The sequence below is a fragment of the Lithobates pipiens genome, unplaced genomic scaffold (genome assembly GCF_037356315.1).
Source record: "Lithobates pipiens isolate NorthernLeopardFrog02 unplaced genomic scaffold, aLitPip1_a1.2 Scaffold_6, whole genome shotgun sequence".
NCBI lineage: Eukaryota > Metazoa > Chordata > Amphibia > Anura > Ranidae > Lithobates > Lithobates pipiens.
Genome location: NW_027507881.1, coordinates 12,181,102 through 12,207,161, shown reverse-complemented (window position 1 = coordinate 12,207,161; position 26,060 = coordinate 12,181,102). Strand labels below are relative to the sequence as shown.

At 43.7% G+C, this 26,060-nt stretch overlaps 1 protein-coding gene across 1 annotated transcript in view; it reads right to left on the bottom strand.

The window, feature by feature from the left end:
- The window catches only part of LOC143958235 (proprotein convertase subtilisin/kexin type 6-like), a 303,257-nt gene that overhangs the window by 85,125 nt on the left and 192,072 nt on the right, over positions 1-26,060 (bottom strand). Inside the window, exons 7-8 of the mRNA XM_077467752.1 lie at positions 6,889-7,061; positions 491-703 (exon numbers count right to left, since the gene is read on the bottom strand). Of these exons, the coding sequence (XP_077323878.1) occupies positions 491-703; positions 6,889-7,061 (386 nt within the window). The remainder of the gene's footprint in view (positions 1-490; positions 704-6,888; positions 7,062-26,060) is intronic.

Sequence of the window (26,060 nt, the reverse complement as noted above, 5' to 3'; positions counted from 1 at the left end):
GCTTCAGAACTACCTTTGTTTCGTATAAAAAAAAAAAAAAAAAAAAATCTTCTGGGAATCGGCAGCACCATCTTTTGTCTTTGCTATGGATGTAATTTCCACCATTCCTGGGTTCCCCTGCCGAAATCTCGCGCATGCGCGATAGCGGGAGAACCAGGACACTGAGAAGGAAGGAGCGGTATTGCGAGCCTTCCTAGCTGTGCGGCTCTCGATGGAACACACATACCCGGCATGCTGTTAGGGAAATGGCACATATCGCATGCCGCAAATCGAATGACAAACTGGGCATGTGCCGGTGACGTAGTGAAAGTTTAAAGCACTAATTGTGACAAGATTAAAAAAAAGTAGGTGAAGTGCAACAGGCAGCAATCAATAGCCTGACAAATGTAGATTTAAATATGATAAAGTTTTGGCAGAGAGTTTACAACCACTTTAAATATTTCAAAAGGTACAATGAAAAGATAAACTATCCTTAACAAGATTCACTTACTATCTTCCTCTCGTAGAAGGCTCCACTGCTGTATGTTGTAGCAAGGGTGGAGGCACACTCTTCCAAGTACCAAGGCTTGTAACCATTCTCTGTGGTGCTGCTAATGGAAATGGTGTAGACACTGTTGGTATATCCATCACAGGAGCAGTAATCTCCTTCCCTACCACCGTTACCGGATGCCCAGACAAAGATTGAACCAAGCCCTTTACGGCCCTAAAACAATAAAAAAAAAAAAATATGGCATTAAGCTTTTAAACTTATTTACTTACAGCAGAACTTCAAACAATTCTATGTCTTAGAGAATGCATGGCCCATGGAAAATAAGGAAAGGACTTACTGCAAATCTATTAGGGGCACAAAAACAAAAATTGTCTGAACCCGGAAGCCAAAACTGTCATACAACAATGTACATATCTGAAAGCCCCCATACATAGGAGTGATGTTCTATAAAAGTTAAAGTGCATTCTCACGGTCATGTTTCTCAGAAAAAAAATGAGCAATGTAAAATTCAGTAATTTCTATTCAATTTTACAATACACCAAAACGGCTAGAGATTATAATAGATATATATATCTATCCATACACACACACTAATAATTTATATATATATATGTTTATTTTTTTTAATTCTTAGCAAGTCAGGACCAGAAATGTAAAATTTCCGTAAATTTTAGAGCCATGGGAATAAAACTTTTCCTTTCCCCCCCCTGAAAAAAATAGAAATTTGAGGGGGGGAAAAAAAAAAAAAACAGTGTGGAGTAGTTGTACAAATTGAAAGTCATTTTGTTACACTGGGAACGTGGAATGCAGTGTAAGTAAGACTATTATGCTTGAAATAAAAAGTGCAGCTTATTCAGTAAATAAACTAAACCGTTTTTTTTAAATTGCATTTTTTTTTTTTTTTTTTGCAAATGGAACAAGGAGCAGCAAAAAAGGACTGTACATGTTGAGAAGATTTCACCTATACATTAGAACAGGTCACCGACCCCTTTCCCTCATATTTATAAACTTCCTGCCAATATGCATTATCAGTTAGTTTTTTAGAAATTATTTTCAAAGAAACAGTACTACAATTCCACAGATCAACAGTTCATATTGAATATAATTGTCTCTTGTGAAGTGAGCTAATTGCATGGTTAAGACTTGTCTTCAGAAATACTTCTCTGTTGTAGTATCATTAAAATTATATAATATTATATTGCATCAGCGAGCAACAGTTTCTAATTTTTCAATATTTTTTGTAACCAACCCTGGTTAGGGGTCCAAGATGTAGAAAATCAGAAAGAGGATAGAAACGAATGATCAAAGGAGAAAGAAAAAGCTCTGTGGGGGTAGTTAGTGGAAAAGCTACAAGATGCTGGGGGGGGGCGACGACTGTTCTTTGTAAATGAATAAGGGGTCCAGACTTTCCAATATTTCTCATCTTGCTCTTTTAGCACCATGAGAAGGTTCTCCATTTGTTGAATTTCAGTTATCTTGGCTGGCCAATGTGATCTAGCTGGAGGGCTTGGTGCTCTTCCACAATTGCAGGATTCACACCTTCGTTGCAGTTATGAGACGTTTTAGGAGTGAATTTTTGTATTTTTTTAAATGGATAGAGGGGTATCATGTAATAAGAAAGCTGCTGGGTTCTGTCCAAGAGGCACTCCTGTGATTGTTTTGAGTCAGCTACCATCATCCAAAATTCTTTCAACTTTGGGCATTCCCAAAATATGTGAAAAAGGGTGCGCTCAGACTCCAGATAGCGACAAAGTCAGATACAGAATACATGTAATAGAAAAGGAACAGAGGCTTAGAGAACTGTGAAATTGCTCAGGCAGTGTGCGCAACTGCCTTGACTGCCTGAGCAACTTCACAGTTCTCTAAGCCTCCATTTCTTTTCTATTACATGTATTCTGTGTATCTGACTTTGTGTACCCACCTTGACTTTGTCTACCGTTTGTGCTTGCCTGCAGCCTGCCCTGACCTTCGCTTGTTTCCTGGAATCCCTTCTGTTCCCTGTCATTGTACTTTGCACAAGTTAGTGTCTCTGCAACCTCAGTTGGGCATACCTGGGGACTGAAACCTGGTCCCAGTTTGATGGAAGGCCATCTCCACCATCAGAGGCCCTGATGGAGAAGCAGGCTGAGGCTTGGACTCTATGCCCCGAGTTGGACACAGCACCAGTGAGCAGTTTGGAGCTATAGAGCCAACTTAGAATCGGAGGTGATTCATATGCACGGCTGACCGAACTTCATGTTTTACGAAGTCAACATTATACTTTTAATAAGGACTATATACCAATTATGTTGGACTGATCTTCGATTGATTAGGATGTCATTGTTATATACACTATAGCACTTTATGCTTCACATTTGTGGCACTATTATATATATATATATATAAAATCTTTAAATGTTTGTTAATCATTTTCATTTTGTCTGTGGAATGTGACACTTAAAGTGGTGTTGCCACCAAAAAATAAAAAAAGTGCTTAAAATTCTTAAAAAATAAAAAAGTTACTCACCTCTAAATACCTGTTGCTAGGGGGTCCCTCGTAGTCTGCCTTCTATCTTGCCCGGGCTGGTGAAATCACTGCCCCTCGCGCCACACAGTCATCTGGGACCTGTCACGTGTCCCAGATGACTGTGCGGCGTATTACGGAGCCCTGTGCCGCTCGCGCATGCGCAGTGGGTGCCCGGCTGTGAAGCCACAGCCGGGTGCCCACAGTACGAATGACGGCGCCGCGAGCAGAGAACGAGGAAGGGGCTTCGCTCCCCCGCATCGCTGGACCCTGGGACAGGCAAGTGTCCGATTATTAAAAGTCAGCAGCTGCAGTACTTGTAGCTGCTGACTTAATTTTTTTATTTTTTTAGGGGCACCCCACTTTAACACAAATGTTATCACAGCAATCAAAGGACTTAGCGCTGTCAATATAGTAACGTTAATTTTCAGTATCTTTTGAACAAGTGGTACTATATGCCGTTTTGATATTTTGATTATGATAGCAGCTCTTATTTTAATTGTAATTTTAATTGTGAACATTTTCCATTGAGCGCTGGGATCAGTGATATTTATCGGTGGATTTCTATCAGTGGTATTTGAATCAAAGGACTCTATAAACGTTTTTGCAATATATTTTGTCAGTTTATGACATTTCATTTTTTGTTGTTTCATTATTGCAATTTTGCCTCTTTAAAATCATTGTTGGAATTATCAGGAGATAGCGCAGCATAGTCATTTTCAATCTATATTGTTTTCACGCGGCTTTATGAGACGTGATTAGTGCTAGCAGCTGTCGATCATTACTACGCACCAATTTCAGCTTTATTTTTTATATTTTTATTATTTTACTTTCACAACAGGTAGCTCACAAGATCCTCACAGTTTGTTTTAGGCTATAAACACTATGATGTGATGGTAGAGAACACTAAAGGTTAAAAAAAATGTACTAAATTTGTTAGACAAATTTACCCTCTTACCTGCCAATTAAAGTGATTCTAAAGCCTAAACATTTTTTACCTTAATGCATTTGAAAAACAGAACAGTGTCTGAAAAGCAATTTTCAAGTCTTGCCACATATTCTCAATTGGATTTAGGTCTGGACTTTGACTGGGCCATTCTAACACATTAATATGCTTTGATTTAAACCATTCCATTGTAGCTCTGGTTGTATGTTTAGGGCCATTGTCCTGTTGGAAGGTGAACCTCCGCCCCCAGTCTCAAGTCTTTTGCAGACTAACAGGTTTTCTTCTAAGATTGCGCTGTATTTGGTTCCATCCATCTTCCAATCAACTGACCCACAACATGATGCTGCCACTCCCACGTCTCACGGTGGGGATGGTGTGTTCAGGATGATGTACAGTGTTAGTTTTTCACCACACATAGAATTTTGCTTAGGCCAAAAAGTAAAATTTTGGTCTCCCCTGACCAGATCATCTTCTTCCACATGTTTGTTGTGTCCCCCACATGGCTTCTCACAAACTGCAAATGGGACTTCTTATGTCTTTCTTCTTGCCATTCTTCCATAGGTCAGATTTGTGGAGAGCACGACTAATACTTTTCCTGTGGACAGATTCTCCCACCTGAACTGTGGATCTCTGCAGCTCCTCCAGAGTTACCATGGACCTCTTGGCTCTTCTCTGATGAAAGGTCTCCTTGCCCGGCCTGTCAGTTTAGGTGGACGGCCATGTCTTGGTAGGTTTGCAGTTGTGCCATACTCTTTCCATTTTCGGATGATGGATTGAACAGAGCTCCGTGAGATGTTCAAAGCTTGGGATATTTTTTTTTTAGAACCTAACCCTGCTTTAAACTTCTCCACAACTTTATCCCTGACCTGTCTGGTGTGTTCCTTGGCCTTTATGACGCCGTTTGTTCACTAAGGTTCTCTAATAAACCTCTAAAGGGGCTTCACAGAACAGCTGTATTTATACTGAGATTAAATTACACACAGGTGGACTCCATTTACTAATTAGGTGACTTCTGAAGGCAAGTGGTTCAATTAGATTTTAGTTAGGGGGTTTCAGAGTAAAGGGGGCTGAATACAAATGCACGCCACACTTTTCAGGTGTATATTTGTAAACAAAAATGTGAAAACCATTTATAATTTTCCTTCCACTTCACAATTATGTGCCACTTTGTGGTGGTCTATCACAAAAAAAAGAAAAAAAAAATACATTTACCCTACGTTTTTGGTGGTAACATGACAAAATGTGGAAAATCCCATGGGATACAAAAGCTTTCAAGGCACTGTACATCAACATTTTACTTGACAGATCTCTTTTCACTATAAAATGTTCCATAGTAATTGCATATTCCTCCTCTACATACAAATATTTCTTATGCTTTACAAGTCATCTGCCCAGCAGAATCATTAATAAAGGACACACATATGGAGACCTTGAGGTTCCGCCAATTCTGAGCCAGGACAATCCAGCCCTGACAGCACTGGACATTCACCAGTCCCACACAGCTGCGACAGCGCCCTCCACTGGGAATATTTGGACAACTTCTCCAGTACTTAGGCTTGTAGCCAGCACGGGCACCTCCCCTCCGTGCCTTATCACATTTACAGAGCATGTGTCCAATGTGTCAGCTGCATTCACACCCTGACCACAAGGACCAGTGTCATAGAAAATCTTGTTTCATGACATCATACCACAACAGGAGGAGGAGGACCAGGACATCGGAAAATCTTACTGCACACAATATAAATATATTTGTGCTTTGCCTCTAAACCCGACCACTGTGTAACGCTGAGCTGACAAATGTTGACAAGCCCTCAAAATTTTTAGGCCAAGTATTTAGATTTCATAATGAAATCACATTGGAGAATACACAGACGGCAAAGAATAAAATTCACATGTAGAGAAAAAAAGAATACAAACATGAGATTGCAATACATGACATTGGGGTTGATATACTAAATCTAGAGCGTGCAAAAACTGGTGCAGCTCTGCATAGAAATCAACCAGCTTTCAGGTTTTATTGTCAAAGCTTAATTGAACAAGCTGAAGTTAGAAGCCAATTGGTTTCTATGCAGAGCTGCACCAGTTTTTGCACGCTCTAGTTTTAGTAAATCAACCCCATAGTATAATTACCAAAAGCAAAAATGTATTTTATTGCAATTCTTAGATGTGGTGCCTGCATTTTTTTTTTTTTAGGCGTTTTCCCTTTATTTTCACTTGGTGATACAGCCAATAAGTCTGCTAGGCTGGCCATAGATGGTGCAAATTCGCACAATTCCCCCATCAACAAAGACAGTGCTGACAGGGTAATCCCGCCCTGCCAAGCAATTATCTTCTCCCGGCGAGGAGGGGGGAGTGGTCGAGGGAAACCGTTCTCACTGGGAGAAAACTTATTATTGCTAACGGCTATAGCTATATATAATCACAAATCAAGCGGACTGGTTGTACCCAAGTTGACCTATTAACTTGGTACATTCAGCCTGCCCATTAATGGTTCGAATTTGAACCGTGTATAGCCGGCCTTAGTGTTCAACTTCCTTTAAAAGGCCATGCTGTCTGGCAAACTATTTACTGCTGACGGGTGCTTACAATAGTCATTTTTTACTTGTATTATGTAAAATATTTATCCCAAAAGCAGTGGCGGCTGGTGCCTGATAAGTCGGGGGGGGGGGGGGGTGTGGAGTGGGGGGTGGCAGACAGACCTGGCCACAGACACCCCACCAATAACTCCCACCCGCCGGCTCTAGCTGTGCGCTGCTATCTCTGTTGTATGCCCCAGGGAGTGCATGCAGTGCGCATGAGCGGGGTGATGTACTGGTACAATGCAGTGCCCGCTCAAGCCACCAGATAGCAGTAAAATTACTGTTGGATGGCGGCAAGTGGTTAAGTTATCAGATCCAGCTTTCTGCTTGAACACATCAAAACTAATACAAAACGTGTTAAGTTCATCACCTTTTTAATGCCTTCCTCAAAGGCTTTTTTGGCCAGGGGTCCAGGCCCATCCACAGTCTTCCCATCATCATCGGGGCCCCAGCTTGCACTGTAGATGTCAATGTAGTCAGGTCGGATGCCAAGGGATTTCGCTTCAACAACATCCGTTACATCCCCATCTAGCATGCGAATTCCTGAAAAAGGTTAAAAAAAAAAAAAAAAAAAATGTTAAATTCACAAAGGGGGGACAACATTGACCTATGGTCAAGTGGCAATGAATTTAAGTAGCCAAAACTGTTGGAGACAAAGATCAAGTGAAGTGTCAGCAATATACGAGCAAAGCCCATATGGTTACACTTTCAATGACAAGAGATCGCTTTCACTACTACACTGAAACTAAAGCTCAAAAGTAACAACTTGTGAAATTTAAGAAGCAGTCTCTCCTGACCGCAAAACCACAATGTTTTTGACTGTAAGAGCCAAGGATCTCTGTTAAATTTGTACCGAAAGCAGATATTTGCAGTTTTCTTATAACAAGCCTAGCATCACTCTGCATACAAATAGCAAGACCTTCCAATTTAATTACGAGGGCAGACAATTAAGCAGTTCTACTCATTTCGCCGTTCAGTGCGCGCTTGCTTGGTCACTGGAGAAATCTCTCAGTGATACTTCAATCATCCAACCACAAAACCACTCTGTTTTCTTGCGCATACCAACAGATTTTATAGCCTCGCTTGCTATGTCTAAATGTCATGTATCGCTATGCATGCATTTCTACTAAATGAGCTCTGTTTACAAGACAGGGCTGTTGTATAGGGAAATAAGATGGTTAAGGAACATTATAAACCAAAGATATCCAACTTTAAAGAGGAATTGTAGAAAAAAAATTTTGTTTCAAAAATCTTGGGTCTTTCAAAGTTTTATACAATATATATGAATACATCAAGATCAAGTGCGATAAAGGCAAAGAAACAGAAGCAAAGTTTGCTAAAGAAACGTCAATTGGTTGCAACAACGAGGACCATAAGCAAAAGGAAGGGTCATGGGAATGTTGAACCCCTGAGGCTCCACAACCAGACAGGAACAGATCAGGGGTATTAAAAATGCCAATGAGGAGTGCTCCTCGTCGATAATGAGAGCCTCTGCATGGGATAGAGAGGGGGTGCTCCTCAGTGCATGAGGGGGGTAGATAAAGTTGGGTATAGAGGGAGAGTGGTTAAGGAGTAAAGTGTTAAAGTGGTTGTAAACGATCACCTTGGAAAAAAAACCCATTCAGTTTAACATAGAAATGAAAGGCAAAAGATTTTTCTGTAGATAAAAAGTGATCATATTCCCTCTGTTCTCAGCTGCATAAGAGCTGGGGGAGGAAAAACAGCAGCACACTGAGCTTTCTAGTGAATGGCAGCTGGGGGTGACAGGACAAGTCCGTTTATTGGAGCAGAGTACACAGAGTTCCCAGCACAGCTAGAGAACTGACCACGGTGTGCTCTCCTGCTTAGTGGTCAGTTTTTAACAGGAAATCACAGGGACTGGTAGGAACACCAGAGAATTAGAGATTTCACATAAAGGAAGTAATACAAAGAGCAGGATACTTTCTCATACAAGTACATTGTACAGCAAAGATCTCAGAAATAAGTGTTGGGGTAACAAACGCTTTAAGAGAACAACATTCCTGGGGGGGGGGGGGGGGGCAGAATAAGGGGCGATAGGGGGTTGGAAAGCCTGTGAACAAAGAGCTAATCCTATCGATAGCAAACAGTGATCACACCAAGACTGAGGTACAATCTCTACTCAAGCAAGCATTTCAATTATCCATGGGTCCCAGTCCTTAAAAAAAAAAAAAACACTTGGCGTGGGAATCCTCTAGCATGGCAGTGAGCTTCTCATGGACTATGGTATCCATAAGCCTTCATTGGACTTAAAGAATGGTTGACATCAAGCCTTGACTAACATCTCAAGAACGTAAACCCCACCAGCTTCCTCTGTCTGTGGAGAGGGTTGGATTGGCCTACGTAGTAGGCCTTCCCATGGATTACGGGGCAGAGAGATATTTAATACTGCTCTAATTATATATTTTTGTACCGTACTTTAACTCCATATAGGGATACAGAAGGATAACCTTTGCAAAGTAAGCCGCTCTTTTGCCTTTAGTACATCAACCTCTTCGTAGCTAATAAAAAAAAAATAAATAAATAAATAAAAAAAAAAAAAAAAAACACTCCTCCTCCTGGTCAAAATGAAGCTGGTCACAAAAGCATGCAACTCCTCTCAGAGATTTTTTTATAAGAGCGCATTTAATACATTCCAGTACAGTAGACCGCACACTCGAGAAATACTCCTATCTTGGAGGAAAGATCTTATGCAAATTGAAAATAGAATAAACATGGAAGTATCAACATGTTTATGCTCAACTTTGTTGAGAATGCCTTGAAAAAAAAAAAAAACAAAAAAAAAAAAACAAACACATTACATACAGAACCTTTCACCATTGTCCAGTGCCAACTTCATCATCTTTCTTGCACTGGTTCCCAAGTCAGCCACTGTTGGAGACACTGGGGGTTAATTACTAAAACTGGAGTGTGCAAAAAGACGGAACTTGGCAATAAAACCTGGAAGCTCATTGGTTTTTATGCAGACGCTTACATTGAACAAGCCAAAGTTAGAAGCGGATTGGCTACACCATGGCACAGCTGCACCAGCTTCTGAGTGCTCCAGTTTTAGAAAATGTACCCCACTGTCACACCGTTTCAATAAATATTTTTCTGTAGGCTTATATGTACATTTAACATTTTATGAATGCCATTTACTTGTAAAAGCCTCCCTTTTGTATATACCCCAAAGCTGGGAGACTACCATCCAGCTCCGCCATTTTGAATGTGATGTCAGCAGCCTTAGCACCACCACTTAAATGATGCTCTATCGTATTACTCTTTGCTTCTCATACAGCTACTACAGAAAAAGTTATGTAGCTAGGTGGGGGTCAGAAGAGCTGGACCACCAGATGGTAATTACACACTCCCAGAGGAAACGAGGGCTATGACATGCAAGGAGGGAGGGGGTTGTGTTAGGATATTGACTCTCCTAGGAGTAGTTAACTTTTTTAGCTAGTTCAGAGGCATACTGCAAGTAAGCATATAAAATGCATGAATGTTTGTGCTTTTATCTGAATTTTTTTTAAGTCTGTGGATGAGGACTATCCTATAATAAAAAGTCCCAGCAGTGGCGTAACTAGAACCTTCAGGGCCCCGATGCAAGAAACCATGAAGGGCCCCCCTGAACCCCAGCCAGGGCCCTTCCCTCTGAGTCCGGCGGTGGAACTCCAGGGCGTGGTCACAGGTATGACCTTTGTGAGCCCTGTAGTTCCTCCACTGGTATCAGTCATCTTTTTTTATTCGTTTTTTTTTATTTTTAGGTGCCCCATTCCTGGCCCTAGGCAGGATGGGGTCCCCGTCCCCAGAAAAGATGAGGTCCTTTTCTACAGGGCAGATGAAGTTACTGCACCCAGGTGAGAAGCGGTCCCTGTCCCCAGGGGAGGTGGGGGTCCCTGTCCCCACCTGAGAAGGGGTCCCTGTCCCCAGGGGGAGATGGAGGGGGTATGTAATGGTGTGTGGGGGATGGGGTCCTCTCACTCACCATGAACAAGCTGCAGGCAGCGCACTCATCCATGTTGGCCTGGGCTCCATTCAGTGTGCTGGACGGGCAATCAGCATATCTCCCAGAAAGACCTTTCATCATCTGTGTATGACGGGGGTGGAGGGGGGCTGGCAGACAAGCCTGCAGTGTCCTCCAGGGAGCCGTCTCTCATAGGGCTGCACTGCATCTGTGTGCTTAAAGTTTGTTTACCTGGGAGAAGTATGCAGTGCAGTGTGGGCCGGACTCAGGGGGGGGCGGGACCCTGGCTGGGGAGAACAGACATCGGACTGAGCGGCAATGCATGGATCGGGAGAGGGGTACTCTGAGGATCCGGCTGAGGACACAGGTCATGCGGGGAATGCACAACTAAAGAGCAGCCAGTGCGATAGTCGAGCATGGATCTCTGCTAGTCACCCTCCACCTCCAGCAACCCGTGTGCATGGTGCACTGGTACCCCTAGCTGCCTATGCTGCTGCCGGTCATATGTAGAGGGGGCTGCATGGGCCCCCTACAGCACAGGGCCCAGTTGCAGTCGCGACTGCTGCACCCCCTATAGTTACGCCCCTGAGTCCCAGGCTCTAGATTATAGGCGATGCCCCAGGAGGGAGCGTATACGCTGAGGTCACCCCCAATTCAACAGGAATGTCATCTGAGAAGACATGTTGTACCGTATAGCAGAAACACAATTAAGCCCAAAGCGTACTCTGAAACAAAAGTAGTTGGTGCCAATGACAGTTCAGGTGGCCAGAGGTGACCAAGCCATTGTAGGTGGGTAGTGGAATGAGACCAAAGCACCATATTGGTGCTTTAGGAGCAGGAACAGCTGTGGAATGTTGATTCCTCTAAGATGAAATAAAAAAACCTAGTGGAGATTATCATCGCTCGACTCCCTTAGCTGCAAACCTTACCATGAGAAATTGCATTTGTGGGAAGATTGAAAAGTCACCCAACTGTCCCAGGGGTCTTCAAAGACAGGGTCACACCAGAGGCTGCAACACAGCTCTGGATCTGAAAGGGACTCTGTGGCTAACATGGTACAAGACTTGGAAAGCACCCCAGTGTAGAGGTCAGATAAAGCTCACATCTCAAAGGTAGCCCTCTATCTTCAAGACCAGCAGGGTCCTTCAAAGTCTGAACAGCAGTCTGTCTCCAAATAGGAGTGTGCGTATTGCCATGGGGACATTGCCATAAGATACAAACAGAGGCTGCCTTTATTAATCTCCCCTTTTCTAGTTCCCTATAAATCATTCTGATCTACTGCAGCTGTGAGCTTCGTAATGGCTTTAAAAGCCCATGAAGAGGTTTCCGATAAATATATGGGGGGCCCTAGAGCTGCCTGATCACTCTTATTAGGCTCTTAAAGTGTGTCCCCCTACCCTCTCCCTGTAGCTCCCATGCTGGTTTCCCAAGATCTCCCATCGACCCCAGGAGTGATATGAATTATGTCACTTCCAGGGTCACCGCCCTCTCCCCTTCAGATGCAGAGTGCAGCCAAGAATGCAGAAGTTCAAGCATGATCTGCATTTGAATATCTGCATTGGAGGGCAGAGGAAATATTGGGGGTCCAATATCTCCCCAATGTATCCATAAACAGTACCTGTCATTATATCCCCCCTTAGCATCTTGCCCAGATCTACCCTACATGCACCGGGAGCAACAGATGAAAAACAAGCTCTGGACTGCGGCACTCTTCAGAAGACCACTTTCTTTTATTGGGAAATCACATCACAGCTCAAACACAGCGAACAAGGAAAAATTGCTGACGTTTCGCACTAGCTGTAGTGCTTAATCACGATTGTTTTTCTTCTGTTTCTGGTGATAATAGCCAGAACCTGTGGCTTCCTATCCAAAGAGGGTTTACAGCCTGCATGTGTGCTCCTGGAGCGGTGAGATTCCTTCTCCTACATGTGCCGAGAACTGTCCCAGGTGCAAGCAGGCAGTGGGGACATTTATTCAGATCTAGGAGTGTCTGCTTCTCCAGGATTTTTGCCAGGCAGTGGTTTGGGATATTAACACAATTGGTGACCTCTCTGCAGGTGTGGACCCCAAGGTCCTCCTATTAGGCATCTGAGTCAGTGGCTTAATCAACTCATGAACAGCTTTTGTGTTCTATATTGGTTTTTATGCCAGGAAAGCTATCCTTCTGAAATGAAGGCAACCTAACCCCACCTACAGTTACTCAGTGGTGATCATTATTCGATTCAGTCTTACCTCTTTATAAGCTTACCTACATGGGCTGTAAGTGCCCTCAAAAATGTGTGCCTTCAAAAATATGGGAAAATATGGGATGCCTGGGTGGAGGCTAAAGCCCTGATTTAAACCTTGGGTTTGAGCCCCACGTGCGTTTCTAGTGGCTGGAATAGAATACGGACTTCCATATCTGTAGGTTGAGTCCCCCCCACTTTGTATTTACCCGACATTGATGCCCTCTTTTCTGCCCTCCACTCTTTATGCAGGTATTCATCTTGGCCTTCTACTCCTCAAACCCCCCCCCCCCCCCTTTTTCTGTGCTCCCATCTTAATATAGGTATAATACCTCCATAAAATCTCCCTCTTTTTCTGCCCTCCCCTCATTATGCAGGTATTCTTACTCTTCTTCCTCTATACCCTCCCCCCCCCTGCTTTTTTCCCCTTTTCCCAGTGAATGGTGGGGTGAATTATCTCACTGTGCCTGTGCTGTCGCCCTACGGTACTGGGTTGGAGTTTATTTGCATTTTGTCCTTTTCATACTGGAGATGCCGATTTGTTGCTATGCTACCTTAACATCTTCTAGTTGGATCACTTTGTACCCATTTTTGCATTATGTATTGTGGAATGCTTTGATGCGCTTATATCCCTGGATGTTCCTCTTGGTGCTGTTACTCACTGGTGACTATTGTGCTTCACTGTATGTGGAATTATGACTGTTTTATTTTATTGATAATTAATTCTAGGGTCGTAATTCATGACCCTAAGTTCGCGAAATCTGATTATCGCCAAAGGCATTCAAAAGAAATTTTGGGTTCCATACTTTTTTTTACGATTCCACATGTGCACAATTTTAAGGCTTGACATATTTGGCATCTAGTTACTTGACACAACCCATCTTTTATATTTTAACAAATGGGTACAATATTATGCGATAAATTTTAGTGTTTTGCCAAAAAAAAAAAAAAGGGATGTAATAAATTGCTGTGCAAATACGAAAACAAAAACATTGCAACTACTAGCATTGTATTTTTTCAGGGTCTCTGCTTTCATTACATTATACTTTTATGGGGTTTACAGTCATTTCTAGCAAAAAATAAATAAATAAATTTGAACGTGTTAAAAAAGTTTTAAAATTGCCCGGATAGACCAGTAGTTGAAGATCCCCAGTGTTCAGAAGAATTCCAAATGTTAACAGAGTGCTTTTAGTCCATTAATAAACCATTGTCTACTCAATACCATTATTCTGCAGTACTTATTCTTTCAATGGTTTTTGTTTTACAATGAAAGAACATAACAGACATACAAGCATTTTCCTTAACCTTATTCAAGCTTTACAAAATAGGCAGCGTCAGAATGTTGAAAATATGCCAGCAAGACCTTAAACAGGGCACAATGCATGCAGTATGACTCCCAACAGGCAACATCTGTGTCACAATGTAGTTAAATAAAATGAGTATACAAAAGAACTACACGTGATCAAATGTTCCCATGTGCACTATTTCTTCCTAACAATCATTTCAGGGTCAACTTCCTCTATAGTAACTCCTTTTTTTTTTGCAGGTAAATAAATAATGGATTCCAAGCAGGAGCAACATGTCTCAGAAATAGGGAGAGATAGCCCGGCCGCTGCCCACCTCACCCCCACCTGGGTGGTTAGCAGGTAAAAGCAGCCTCAGCTCGATTGACCCACGATAAATACTTAAGGGTCCCCACTCAAGCTGTAAAGGTCCGATGAGTTGGGTGCCGCCGACTAGTGAGGGTGCAGGCTGAGAAAAAGGTCCATCCAGACCCAAAGCATACTTCAGAAATAGGGAGAGATAGCCCAGCCGCCTCACCTAGCCCAAGTGGTTAGCAGGTAAAAGCATACTCAGCTCGATTCATCCAGACCATGACTCCAGGCCGTGGTCTGGATGAATCGAGCCGAGTATGCTTTTACCTGCTAACCACTCGGGCAGGGTGAGGTGTGCGGCGGCCAAGCTATCTCTCCCTCAGAGCACCCCCCCTACATCAGGGTCCCATCAGAGGCCCTTTCACGTTAAAGTATCCCTTTACATCAGGGTTCCACCTGACCTCAGGGTCCCCATCAGTGTTCCCCATTTTACATCAGAGTCTCCATCAGAGACACTCCCCCACTTACAGCAGAAGACCCACCAGAATCCCCACAATAAAACAGGGTCCCCAAAGTCCCCTTTACATCAGGGTTCCCCATCAGCGTTCCTCCTTCACATCAGAGTCCCAATCAGATCAATTAGAGCTGCATGATTCTGGGAAAAATGAGAATCGTGATTCTTTTGCTTAGAATGAAGATCACGATTCTCAAAAACTGAGAATAAATAAGAAAAAATAAGGCCCACTACAGGGCCATGCTGAGAGTTGTAGTCTTTCCATAACACAGAATCAGCCATGATGGGAGTTACACTGCTCAGGACTATACACTAAGCGCTAGAGGGCCCGACTAAGGGTTGTAGTCCCCCCACAAAACGATTGTGCTGGTAACAGCAGTCCTACAGCATGACTGATTTTGGCTTATGGGGGACTACAACCCCCAAGCACGATATTGGTTTATGGGGGACTACAACCCTTAGCATGCCCCTATGTAGGGGGGGGGGGACATATAGCACTGAGGACTGTAACTCCCCAGCATGACTTATTCTCTATAGGGGACTACAATTCCCAGCAGGAACCCGTGTATAGTAGTGGGGAGTCCTCACTACTATACACAGGTCCCTGCTGGGAATTGTAGTCCCCCATAGAGAATAAGTCATGCTGGGGAGTTGCAGTTCTCAGTGTTATATGTCCCCCCCCCCACATAGGGGCATGCTAAGGGTTGTAGTCCCCCATAAACCAGAACCATGCTGGGGGGTTATAGTCCCCCATAAGCCCAAATCAGACATGCTCCTATAGGGCCTTATGGCAGTCAGTCTTCAGGTAGTTTATATTGCCCCATATAGGGCCCATAATCCCCATACAACATACAACAGTAACGCTGGGGGTTGCAGTGCCCCATAATATAGAATCAGCCATGCTGGGGGTTGCAGTCCTCTGTACACCAGCCTCATTACTTAACAACTCACCCTATAGGGCCATGCTGTAGTCCACTCCAGTCCTCCTCTGTACTGTATGTCACCACACCCCCCTAGAATCAGCCAAGCTGGGAGTTGTAGACCAACATCGCAGTGCGCACTCACTGCTGTTTGCTGGCCACTGTAGCCACACAATGCCCAGGCAGCATCGCGAGCTCCGATGAATTATGTCAGTTCCGGTGGCTGACGTCAGTTCCTATATCCGCTGGTAACGTGGAACCGGTGGCACTAAATCGAAAATCGCGGGTCATCCAGATTTTAGATCTCATGGGGGGGTGAATCGAGATCGCAATCTTTTCGCGATTAATCGTGCACCTCTAACATCAATGACCCACTTTACAAAGTCTACTTCAGAATCCCCCTTACATCAGAACCAAAAGAATCCTCCTTGCATCAGAGTCGGCATCAGATTTCCCCATTGAATAAGATCTCATAAGAATCGCTTTAAATACTTAGTGTAGCCCTTGTTAAATGTGTTTCATTTGAAGTTATGGCCAGTAGGCTCCCGTTGCAATCAGAAAAGACTCAGTTGGTTATTGTTGGCTATATGGAATTTGGGATTTGTTCAGTACACAGCGTGTATAGTGTTAACTCTAAGTTGCATGTTTTAGTAACAGGTGTAATGGTGATTGAATCTAGGTGCGAAAGCCAGAGCGTGGAAACACTGTCACATTATCAAAAAAAAAGTGCTAATGTAAAACTGCCTTTCATAGCTTTGAACATTGGATTGCATTTCATCTATTGGGTGTATAGTATATGCTAGTAATGCAAGTGCACAGCACTATGACCCAAACACAAGGCAATACAAGAAGCCAGGAATAATCCACAGATCATACGGACATTTAATACTGAAAATATGAGGGAAGCCATTAAGTACTGTTTAGTAGGGGAAGACAAAAGGAAAAATGTATTTTGTAGAGCCCAAACTGGACATAGAAAATGAATGGAGATCCTTCTATAACTTGATTGGCTTGCATTAAAAAAAAAAAAAGTTTTATAATAATAATAATACATACATACATATATATATATATATATATATATATATATATATATATATATGTGTAACACACGAGTGTTAACGTCCTCAAAGCCAAAATCGTGCCCTCTGTTACTGCTATACTGGGAGCAGGGCCAGTGTCCTGTCGGATAGTGTCCGCTGTGTACGGATATTAGGGGTCTGTTTAGAACACCCTATGTCACCAAAGCCGCCCCCCCCCCCCCAAAAAAAAAAACAGGGCCCATCGGTGCCAATCCATAATATGTTAATTGAAAGATTAAAGAGCTTGACTTGTAGTTTTGTTAGCGGTTTTTGTTAAGGTTATCTGAAAGATGGGTTTCAAATGTTTTGACAGTGGCGCAGTTTCAGTGCTTGCCATAGGCACCATTTTCACTAGACAAGCCTCTGTAAATACGACATCCATTGTAACCATCTTCAGAGCCTGGATATGGACTGTTGCCAGTTGAAACCATCCTGAGAGCCCAAATACAACATGGGGTCATCCAGTGTAACCATCCTAAAAGCCCGAATATGGACTTGGGGCCATCCAGGGTAACCATCCGGAGAGCCTGAATACAACATGGGGCCATCTAGTGCAACCATCTTGAGAGCCTGTGTTGCTATCCTGAGAGCCTAAGGCATGCTGCAGCTGAAAACCCTTGTGTTTGTGGAAGCAAAAATCCAACACTTACTGGGCTGAGTCCGAGCGAGAACTCCCAAATTAGCAGGAAACATGGGCTTTACTGATTGCAGGGCTACAGGTTTGATTCAAAAGGGGGCATTTCTAACCTCTTCAGAGAGACCACTGCATGAGCACACAGAGCAAAGGTCCTTCTCTGCAGCATGCTAGAATGTGACCGGCTGTGTCGGCTTTAATGCTTTTTGTGTTAATGCACCTAGAACAGCAATTTTTTTTTTTGATAGTTGCATCGCCCTTATAAAGTATGCAAAATCCCGAGGCACCCCAGTCTAAAATGTAAATGTTAAGAAACCTGAGGCTGGGACAACGCACACAATCAGCTTGATGAAATTAACTTCACATGAGAAGCCCCTTTACATGTCAGTGGTTCCCCCCCCCCCCCCCCATCACATCAGAGCTCCCACCCCCAAATAAAAGGCCTTCCAGAGGTCCCTTAAGTATGGACGTTCTTCAGTCTTTTCTTAAATCCTGTGGACAGCCCTGCATGCTGCCTGCCCCGATTCAGGGTCATACATTGCCATGATGCAGGGGAGCCGGCCGCCAACACCATGGCAATAAGAGACTCCTTAATCCTGAGCCTACCTAGACCGTCACGGTTTGGTATGGTGCTGCCAGCCGATCGGCCCACAACATGGCAACTCATGGAGGATCCAGAGAAAACTGGGTCTGCACGAAGTGGTATGTACGTGGTATGCAAAACGGAGTGCAATTCTCCATCTGTATGGCTGTAATAGATGTTGTAATACCCTTCATTTCTGAGAGCTTTCCTGATGAAATTGTGATCTCTGGTCCAAACACCAGAACCTGCTTGATACAGTTGTGGCCACTTTTAAGCAGGCAAACACGGGATGGCGGTGACCGGCAAGAACCTAGTGTAAAACATGTGAAATGAATAAAGTCGATAAGGAAAAAAAAAAAAAAGCCCATCATATGTCAACTCTGAATAACTCCAGCACCCAGTCCCCTGACTATGTTGATCACCACTGCTTAATTGGAGGGGGTCTACATCCAGCACAGACTTCACATTCTGCACGGTCATGAACATACACAGAAACCCCGTGTTGTAAACATGCCTCTGCAGTTAAAGTAGCCGAATTTTGATGTGAATCATTAGCTTTTCTTCTAAACAGCAGATGCAAAACTAAAACAAGGACATAGCTGAATGACTATCCCTATGGTTGACTTATTTTGGCTCAATTTTTTGTCCCCCCCCCCCCCCCCGTAATTTTCTTTAAAGGCAAACAGGACATTTGTGCAGTTTATTTTGAAGAATTGTTTGTCGTAAAGAAACTCTGAGTTTCATCATTTTTGTTCACAGAAAAAAGGTTTTATTGAAAAATTCTAATTTACAAATTCCAGTTCCACGAACTCACAATATACATACACCAACAATAGGCATCACTGCACCACTGTCTAGGACATTCCATTTACAACGTTATTAGTGTATTCCTGTGATCCTCAAGACCTGCTGCTCTTTCTATGGACCATTAATATGACCTGGTGTGTTATCTTTTGTGATTTAGCACCCCAGTAACCTATCTAGTATGAGGTCCACCAGGGGTAGCCCCGGTGAGCTCAGCCAGGGTGACCACTGGTCATCAAATTTGCTCTGACGTCCCCTATGTTGGAATATTAATTTTTCCAGCCGTGAGGTGTCACCCATCTGTCCAATCCACTCTCGGGCGGGGGGGGCTCAGCCACCTTCCATCTTCGAAGGATGAGCAGGCATGCCTGATACAGGGCCCTTGCGATGGGTGGTTTAAGGTTGTCCTCTAGGGGGAGGTTGTCTAGGATACCTAGCAGGCATGAATTGGGGTCAGTCGGGATGGAGACGGAAAATGCATTGTTAATTTTTAGGACCCCTGTCCAGTATAGGTATAGCTTGGGGCAGCGCCACAGCATATGGATCAAGTCCCCGTGGTCTCTTGAGCAGTTTGAGTCTGGTTTCACTCATATTCTGGCCAGCTTGGCTGGCGTGTAGTGCACTCAGTATAATCTACAACTGGGATAGTCGCTGTGCTACATTTAAGGATGACATTCCTACTGCCTGTAACGCCTCTTCCCACTGATGACTCTCTCAAGGGGACCCACGTCCCTTTCAGACTTAGTCGTTGCCTTTAGGGTAAACCCTGTCAGGAATACCCCAAGTATCATCGAGTAACAGAGATAAAGCCTTTGAGGGTGTTCACCTCTTCCATGTAGTGAAATATGGGGGGCAGGGATAGAGTCCAAGGGAATCTCATTGGATTGAACCCTTTTTGCGTGTTACAATTGAAGGTAATAGAAGTGCATCGTCTGGAGGAGCCGAAATCGCTCTCTCATGCCGCGTACAGACGATCTGAATTCCGGCCAGAAAAAGACAGATGAGAGTTTTTCATCAGAAAATGCGACCGTGTGTATTCTCCATCGCAATTTAGCTGTCTGAATTTCCACCAGCCAAAAATTGATAGCATGTTCTCAATTTTCCAGACGGAAAAGCTTTCTATCGGTAATTCTGATATTGTGTATGCAATTCCAACACGCCAAAAATCACGCATGCTCAGATTCAACTACGAGACAGAAGCTATTGAACTTCCTTTTTCTAGTCCAGTCGTACGTGTTGTACGTCACTGCGTTATAAACGATCGGAATTTGATGTGACCGTGTGTAGGCAAGAATTCCGTCTGAATTCAGTCGGGAAAACCATCAGAACTTTTTCCGCCGAGAATTCCGATCATGTGTACGCAGCATTAGAGAAGGGAAAGAGCTCAGTTTACCTGAATGTAAAATGTGGCATAAGTGTGACTCCATGCTTCCTCCATCGAGCCCCACACATCAGCATCTGTAGTTCCAGGTAGTACCCATTGTTCCATATAGGGCTAAATTTAGTGAAGCCTTCTACTGCTTGTAACTGTCTGGCCTTATTCCAAACTTTTTGTGGGGAATCTCTTATTGGACTTTACGCAAGCCAGAGCCTCTAGGCCCTCTGCTACATCTGTGATCCCCTTGGCATGGCCATCAGGGTTCTAATGGAGTCTGCCACGGTGAGGCCCTCCCCGTCCAGGGGGGGAAAGGGCTCATGCCACATGCTGCAGCTGAGCTGCAATGTAGTAAAGCCATGGATTAGGCAAAACTAGACCGCCCTCATCTTTAGGTTTCTGAAGTTGTTCCAGCTTCACTCTGGGGGGGCTTGTCCTGCCATAAGAAGGACCTAAAAATTGAGATTATGCAAAATATTTCAAGAGGAGTCACCATGGGGGTGTTGTGGAGCAGATAAAGAGCTGGGGCATACAAAGTATTTTACTAAGGTTGACCTTTCCAACTAGTGACATTTTTAGTCTCGAACATACTTTAATCCTGGCACATATTTGTCCCAGTAGTGGTGACAGGTTAAGAGGGATGTAATAGTGTAGTATTTTCAGGGTGATCTGAATGCCTAGGTATTTGAAGCTAGAGGTTAGTGGTATTTGAAGAGCCGCAACGTCCTGGGCTTCTGGGTCTGCATCCAGTGCCATTAGGGAAGGTTTAGAGCAGATTACCAGCCCAGAGTGCTTCCCAAACTGAACTATGATTGACATCGCCACTTTTAGGGAGTCAGAAGTGTCTCCCAGCAGCAGCATTGTGTCATCTGTGTATAGCATGATTTTCTCTTGTAGTTCCCTGAACTTAAAACTCTGAACCTCAGGCTAGACCTAATCAGGGCAGCCATTGGCTCTATTGCCCCAACAAAAGGGCAGCCCTGACGTGTCCCCCTATGGATCCTGAAGGGAGGGGAAATGTGTCCTGCCTGTCTGATGACTGTCTGTGGGGAGCTATAGAGCAGCTTGACCCAGGACAAAAACGTGTCTCTGAATTCAAAACTGCCCAGAACCACCCAGAGGTATCGCCATTCTATGCTGTCGAAAGCTTTATGGGCATCTAACAGTAGTGCCCTGTCTCTGGTTGTGCCAGAGACAGGGCACTACTCTCTCAAGCCGGCGAACTGTTCCACCTGTTCCCCCTGTGCTCTAGTCTTGGTTTTAATATTGGTCACTTTTATGAGAGAACCCCTCATAATTGCTTTAAAGGCATCCCATGCAGTGTTAAGATCAGGGTGGTCTGCATTTCTCTCCCACAATTCTCAAATTGCCTCTAGTAGGCCTTCGTGAGAGGAATCAAGTTCAACCAAAAGGCATTGAGTTTCCAGGGGGCCCTTTGCAGGTTCACGGTTGGTCTGGCAATTAGTTGGATCAGAATAGGGGAGTGGTCAGATGCCTCTGCCAAGATAGTGAATTTCTTGTAGGAAACGGGACGTCTGGGCTGTGCAAAAGCACAGATCTATCCTCGACAGGGACAGGTGCGTCTTTGAAAAACACGAGAACTGCTTCTGCAGAGGGTTATGGTCCCGCCATGGATCCAACCAACCCACCACCTCAGCAAACTTCCGCAGTGCCGTTTGGGCAATTTTACAGCCGATCCCTGGGGGCGGGTGCTTGTCCAGGACGGGGTCCATGTAGCAGTTCAGATCTCCCACAGCTATTAGCAGGAGATCAGGGTGGCTTAATTGGAAGGCCAGAAGTGTTCTCAATGCCTCCGAGTTAAAGGGGGAGAGATATACAGAGCAGCTAAAATACATTTCAATTGGTACACTTTACATTCTAGTATAACATATCTCCCCTCAGTGTCAGTTGGTCATATAACAAAATCTATCGACCTATGCACTAGTACGCTCACCCCCCCCTGGAATAGGTGGTGTGCGTAGAGTGATAGTCCCCTCCCAGCCATGCATCATTTATACAGGATACCGTGTCGGGAACCAAATGAGTCTCCTGAAGGCAATAAATTGCCGGGGCATGTTTCCCAAGAATCGTGGAAACCATGGTACATTTTAGTGGGTCCTGGAGACCTCTAATGTTCCAGGACAATATGGGTACAGTGGTCATCTGTGGAAGTGGAACTCTGAAATGAGATGGTTTGGGGAGGCCTGGGCCTCTAGTTCTCCAGGTGTTGCTTGCTCATGCTTGGCCACTAAGGGAGCAGCGGTATAGCAGCTGGCAGGCCTGCATAGCATTGTGGTAAATGTATAGTGGGCAGAGTTGAGGTAGGTAGTTCCGGAACAGTGACCGATTAATTCAACCTTGGATTTGATAGACAAAAAATAAATAAAAAAAAACAACTTTGGAGGCTTCATCACACCTGTGACTGGACAAACGGTTGCCTGTCTGCATTTTGATAGTAAATCGGGCGGCTTGAACTGTGTAGAAAAGTAAGGCGGATACTTAAATTTAGGGTTTACTGTGTACCTCATGGGGGGGCCGTTAAGTTTGCCTTAATCGCTCAAAACACATTGCTCTCAACGCTGGGAGAAAAAAAAAAAAAAAAAAAAGGGTGTTGGGTCTCCCAGCCGGGTTGTCTGCTTCTTGTGCAGGAAACGTAATAAAGATGGGGAGCATGGTGCTCACCTCTCCTTGATGGGTCCGGTATGTGGCCTTCAGTCACCCTCCACTGCGGCTCTTCTGGTCTGGCGAATGGACTGTTCATTAGCGTCTATCCATGAGGATGCATCTGTTGCCAATTCAAAAAAAGTGTGCTTGGCCTCTTGCTGTGATGCAGAGTCGTGCCGGGAACAGCATGGCGTATGGTGCCTGCAACTGCATCGGTCCCCCTGATGAAGTCACGTGATGTGATGTCACGCGTAGGGACGGGAAGGAAGCTGACTGTGGATGCACTTTCTGCTGATTACTAGAAAAAGGCTTTTTTCTATCTATTAATGTGCGAGTATCCTGTGTATGAAAAATTTTAATAAATGCCATTTGTGAAATACTACACTATGGTATTCCCTCTCTATTAATCTATTGGGTCCTATGGAGCAATAAGAATAAAATTCAAAGGAGAAGGTGACCGAATTTACCAGGAGAGAAGACAAAGAAATCTATATACCTCTATGCGAATCCCTCCTTGCTATAGGTAAGGGGCCACTGCCCACTAAAGTGTGATCACAGCGGGATTAAGCACTGGGAGATCCGCACCTCAGTTGAATTTGCACAAGTTTGCACAAAGCACTTGCACTTAAAGGAGACTGTTTATTTATAGACTTGAATATTTATATCTTTATTTTTGATGGATTTCAATATGTATATTTAATCTATAGAGGCCGGATTCATTCTGATATAACGTATGTTACAGCCGGCTCTGTAGTGCGTTTACTACTATATATATTTTTTGTTTATTCTAAAGTTTATTCCCATGTGATCAGGAGAGGGTACCCTCTTTTTGGTCTAGGTATACTCTCTTATTTTCTTGTATATCATTTGTTTATTATTAGGGTGGTTCACTTATATCACCTCTGGAGAGTGTTTACTTATTTGCATATTTATAAGACGCACTTGGCACTTTATGATCAATTCACTGTTTTTTGGCTTTGCACTCAATTGAAGCAGTTGTGTCTCCGTGGTGGTTTTCAATTGACTCTGTAGTGCGTTTACCTTTTTTTTTTTGCATTTTTTTTTTTTTTTGCATTTTTTCTGCACTTTATCAAAATAGTAATTTTTTAAGAGACTATTTTTAGTTACTTACCTTTGTTCACTTGATTTTCATTTATTTGGATTCTATCACCTTTGTGGTGTGTTTATTTTATTTTATTTAATGTAGCACTTTTTGATACTATTCAGTAGACATTTATAGATATATATTTTTATATTACACTATTGATTTATGTAACTAGGCATTATACTTATCACCCTCGGAGGGTTATTTAATATAGGGACAGCGCAATACCAACATATCTTTAGTTTCACATTAAGTGGATACGGTGTGATCCATTCCGGTAGTAGCAGCAGCCCCTGACATTTGATAGATCACCAGTGGTAGCGCAGGAATAAAACACTATCATTTAGGACTAGGCACTGCTGTGTCACACATTTCACAGAGCCTGCCTTCTGAGAGGAGTTTTAAGAGGTGGAGTCAGTACTGGAATCACTGCTTGTAGGCAAGGTACCATGGGATATGTAGTCCTTAGAAATGGAGACGCTGTAAAGCATGCTGGGAATCCAGGAAGTTGCGGAAAGAGATGACCAGCAGACAGGCAGCACTCAATATGAAAGGAGATATTTTTTTTTCAAGCAAGCTGATATTGGAATGTCAAAAATAACTATTTGTATTACAATGCTGATGCTATAAAAAGAAATTCATGCTGTGATCACAGAAGTCTCTAAACAAACAGGAGTGCACTTTCAGATTTTCATATATTTGAACATTTTAACAGCATTAGTTTATGAACCAATTCCATGTGTTGTCTGAAGATGCTCTACAAACTAAGGTTCATGTACAGCTACAAACAGCCACAATGACAAGAGCGCAAAATAAATATGTCTATTAAAAAAAAAAAAAAAAAAAAAAAAAAAACAGAACAGGCAGGCATTCAGGGCCAGAAACTAATTATAATACACAGTGCACCTGATCACGGCGAAGGAGACGTGCCATCTGCACATAAATGTGTCTACTGATCTGTAAAAGCAGCAAAATGCACATTTTCCCATCCAGGATTGCAAGTCCCATTCCGTGCTCAGCGCGCTTCACTTAGATGTCGTCACTGTTGTTGCTTGAGCTTTGATTCAGAAGCAGCTCCCAGGCTTTTACATTTAAAAAAAAAAAAAAAAAAAGATTTTTAAAACATTTTTTCAGCCGCTTCTTGGTTTCTGGCCTAGACCAAAATGATGTCATACATCCCAAGAGTCTTCATGGGGGAGGGGCTTCCTCAGCAAAGCACACCCTCCCTATTATGTTTTTTTTTTTTTTTTATGTAAAAAACTATTTTCTGGAGGTTCCTGGTTTCTGACCTAGGCCAAAATGATGGCATATATCCCAGGAGCCTTCATGTGAGGCGCAGGAGGGGCTTTCTCAGAACACTCTTACCTGCATGCCTCAGCTAAGGACAGATGGATTCCAGAAAGTAAACGCTACATGAATCATCTGTCTTTATTAAAGATTGCAATGGACAAAAATGCTAGGGAGGTGTTTTTCAAAGTGATCACAAAAGAATAAAGCATGGAGACACGGATGGACGGGGGAGTTTGCTTTGAACATTAAAATATGAATTAAACTGTTAAACTTAAAACTGTAAAATCAGTCTGTTGATGCAGTAAAGCATGCACTGTATTATATAATGTGTACACCGCCTGCACTGTATTATATACTGTGTACACCGCCTGCACTCTATTATATACACCGCCTGCACTGTATTATATACTGTGTACACCGGCGCTCAGAACGCAGGGTTCGGGGGTTCGGGGGCGCTCAGAACGCAGGGTTCGGGGGGGCGCTCAGAATGCAGGGTTCGGGGGGGGGGGGCGCTCAGAATGCAGGGTTCGGGCGGGGGGGGGGGGGGGGCGCTAAGAATGCAGGGTTCGGGGGGGCGTTAAGAATGCAGGGTTCGGGGGGGGAAGGCTCAGAATGCAGGGTTCGGGGGGTGAGCGCTCAGAATGCAGGGTTCGGGGGGTGAGCGCTCAGAATGCAGGGTTCGGGGGGGGGCGCTCAGAATGCTACCACATCTCAGTACCGCCCTAGGACAAAGTTTTTTGTGGTGCCAAGTAATTTGTATGGAATTTGTTAATGATCCCCAGCAGCTACC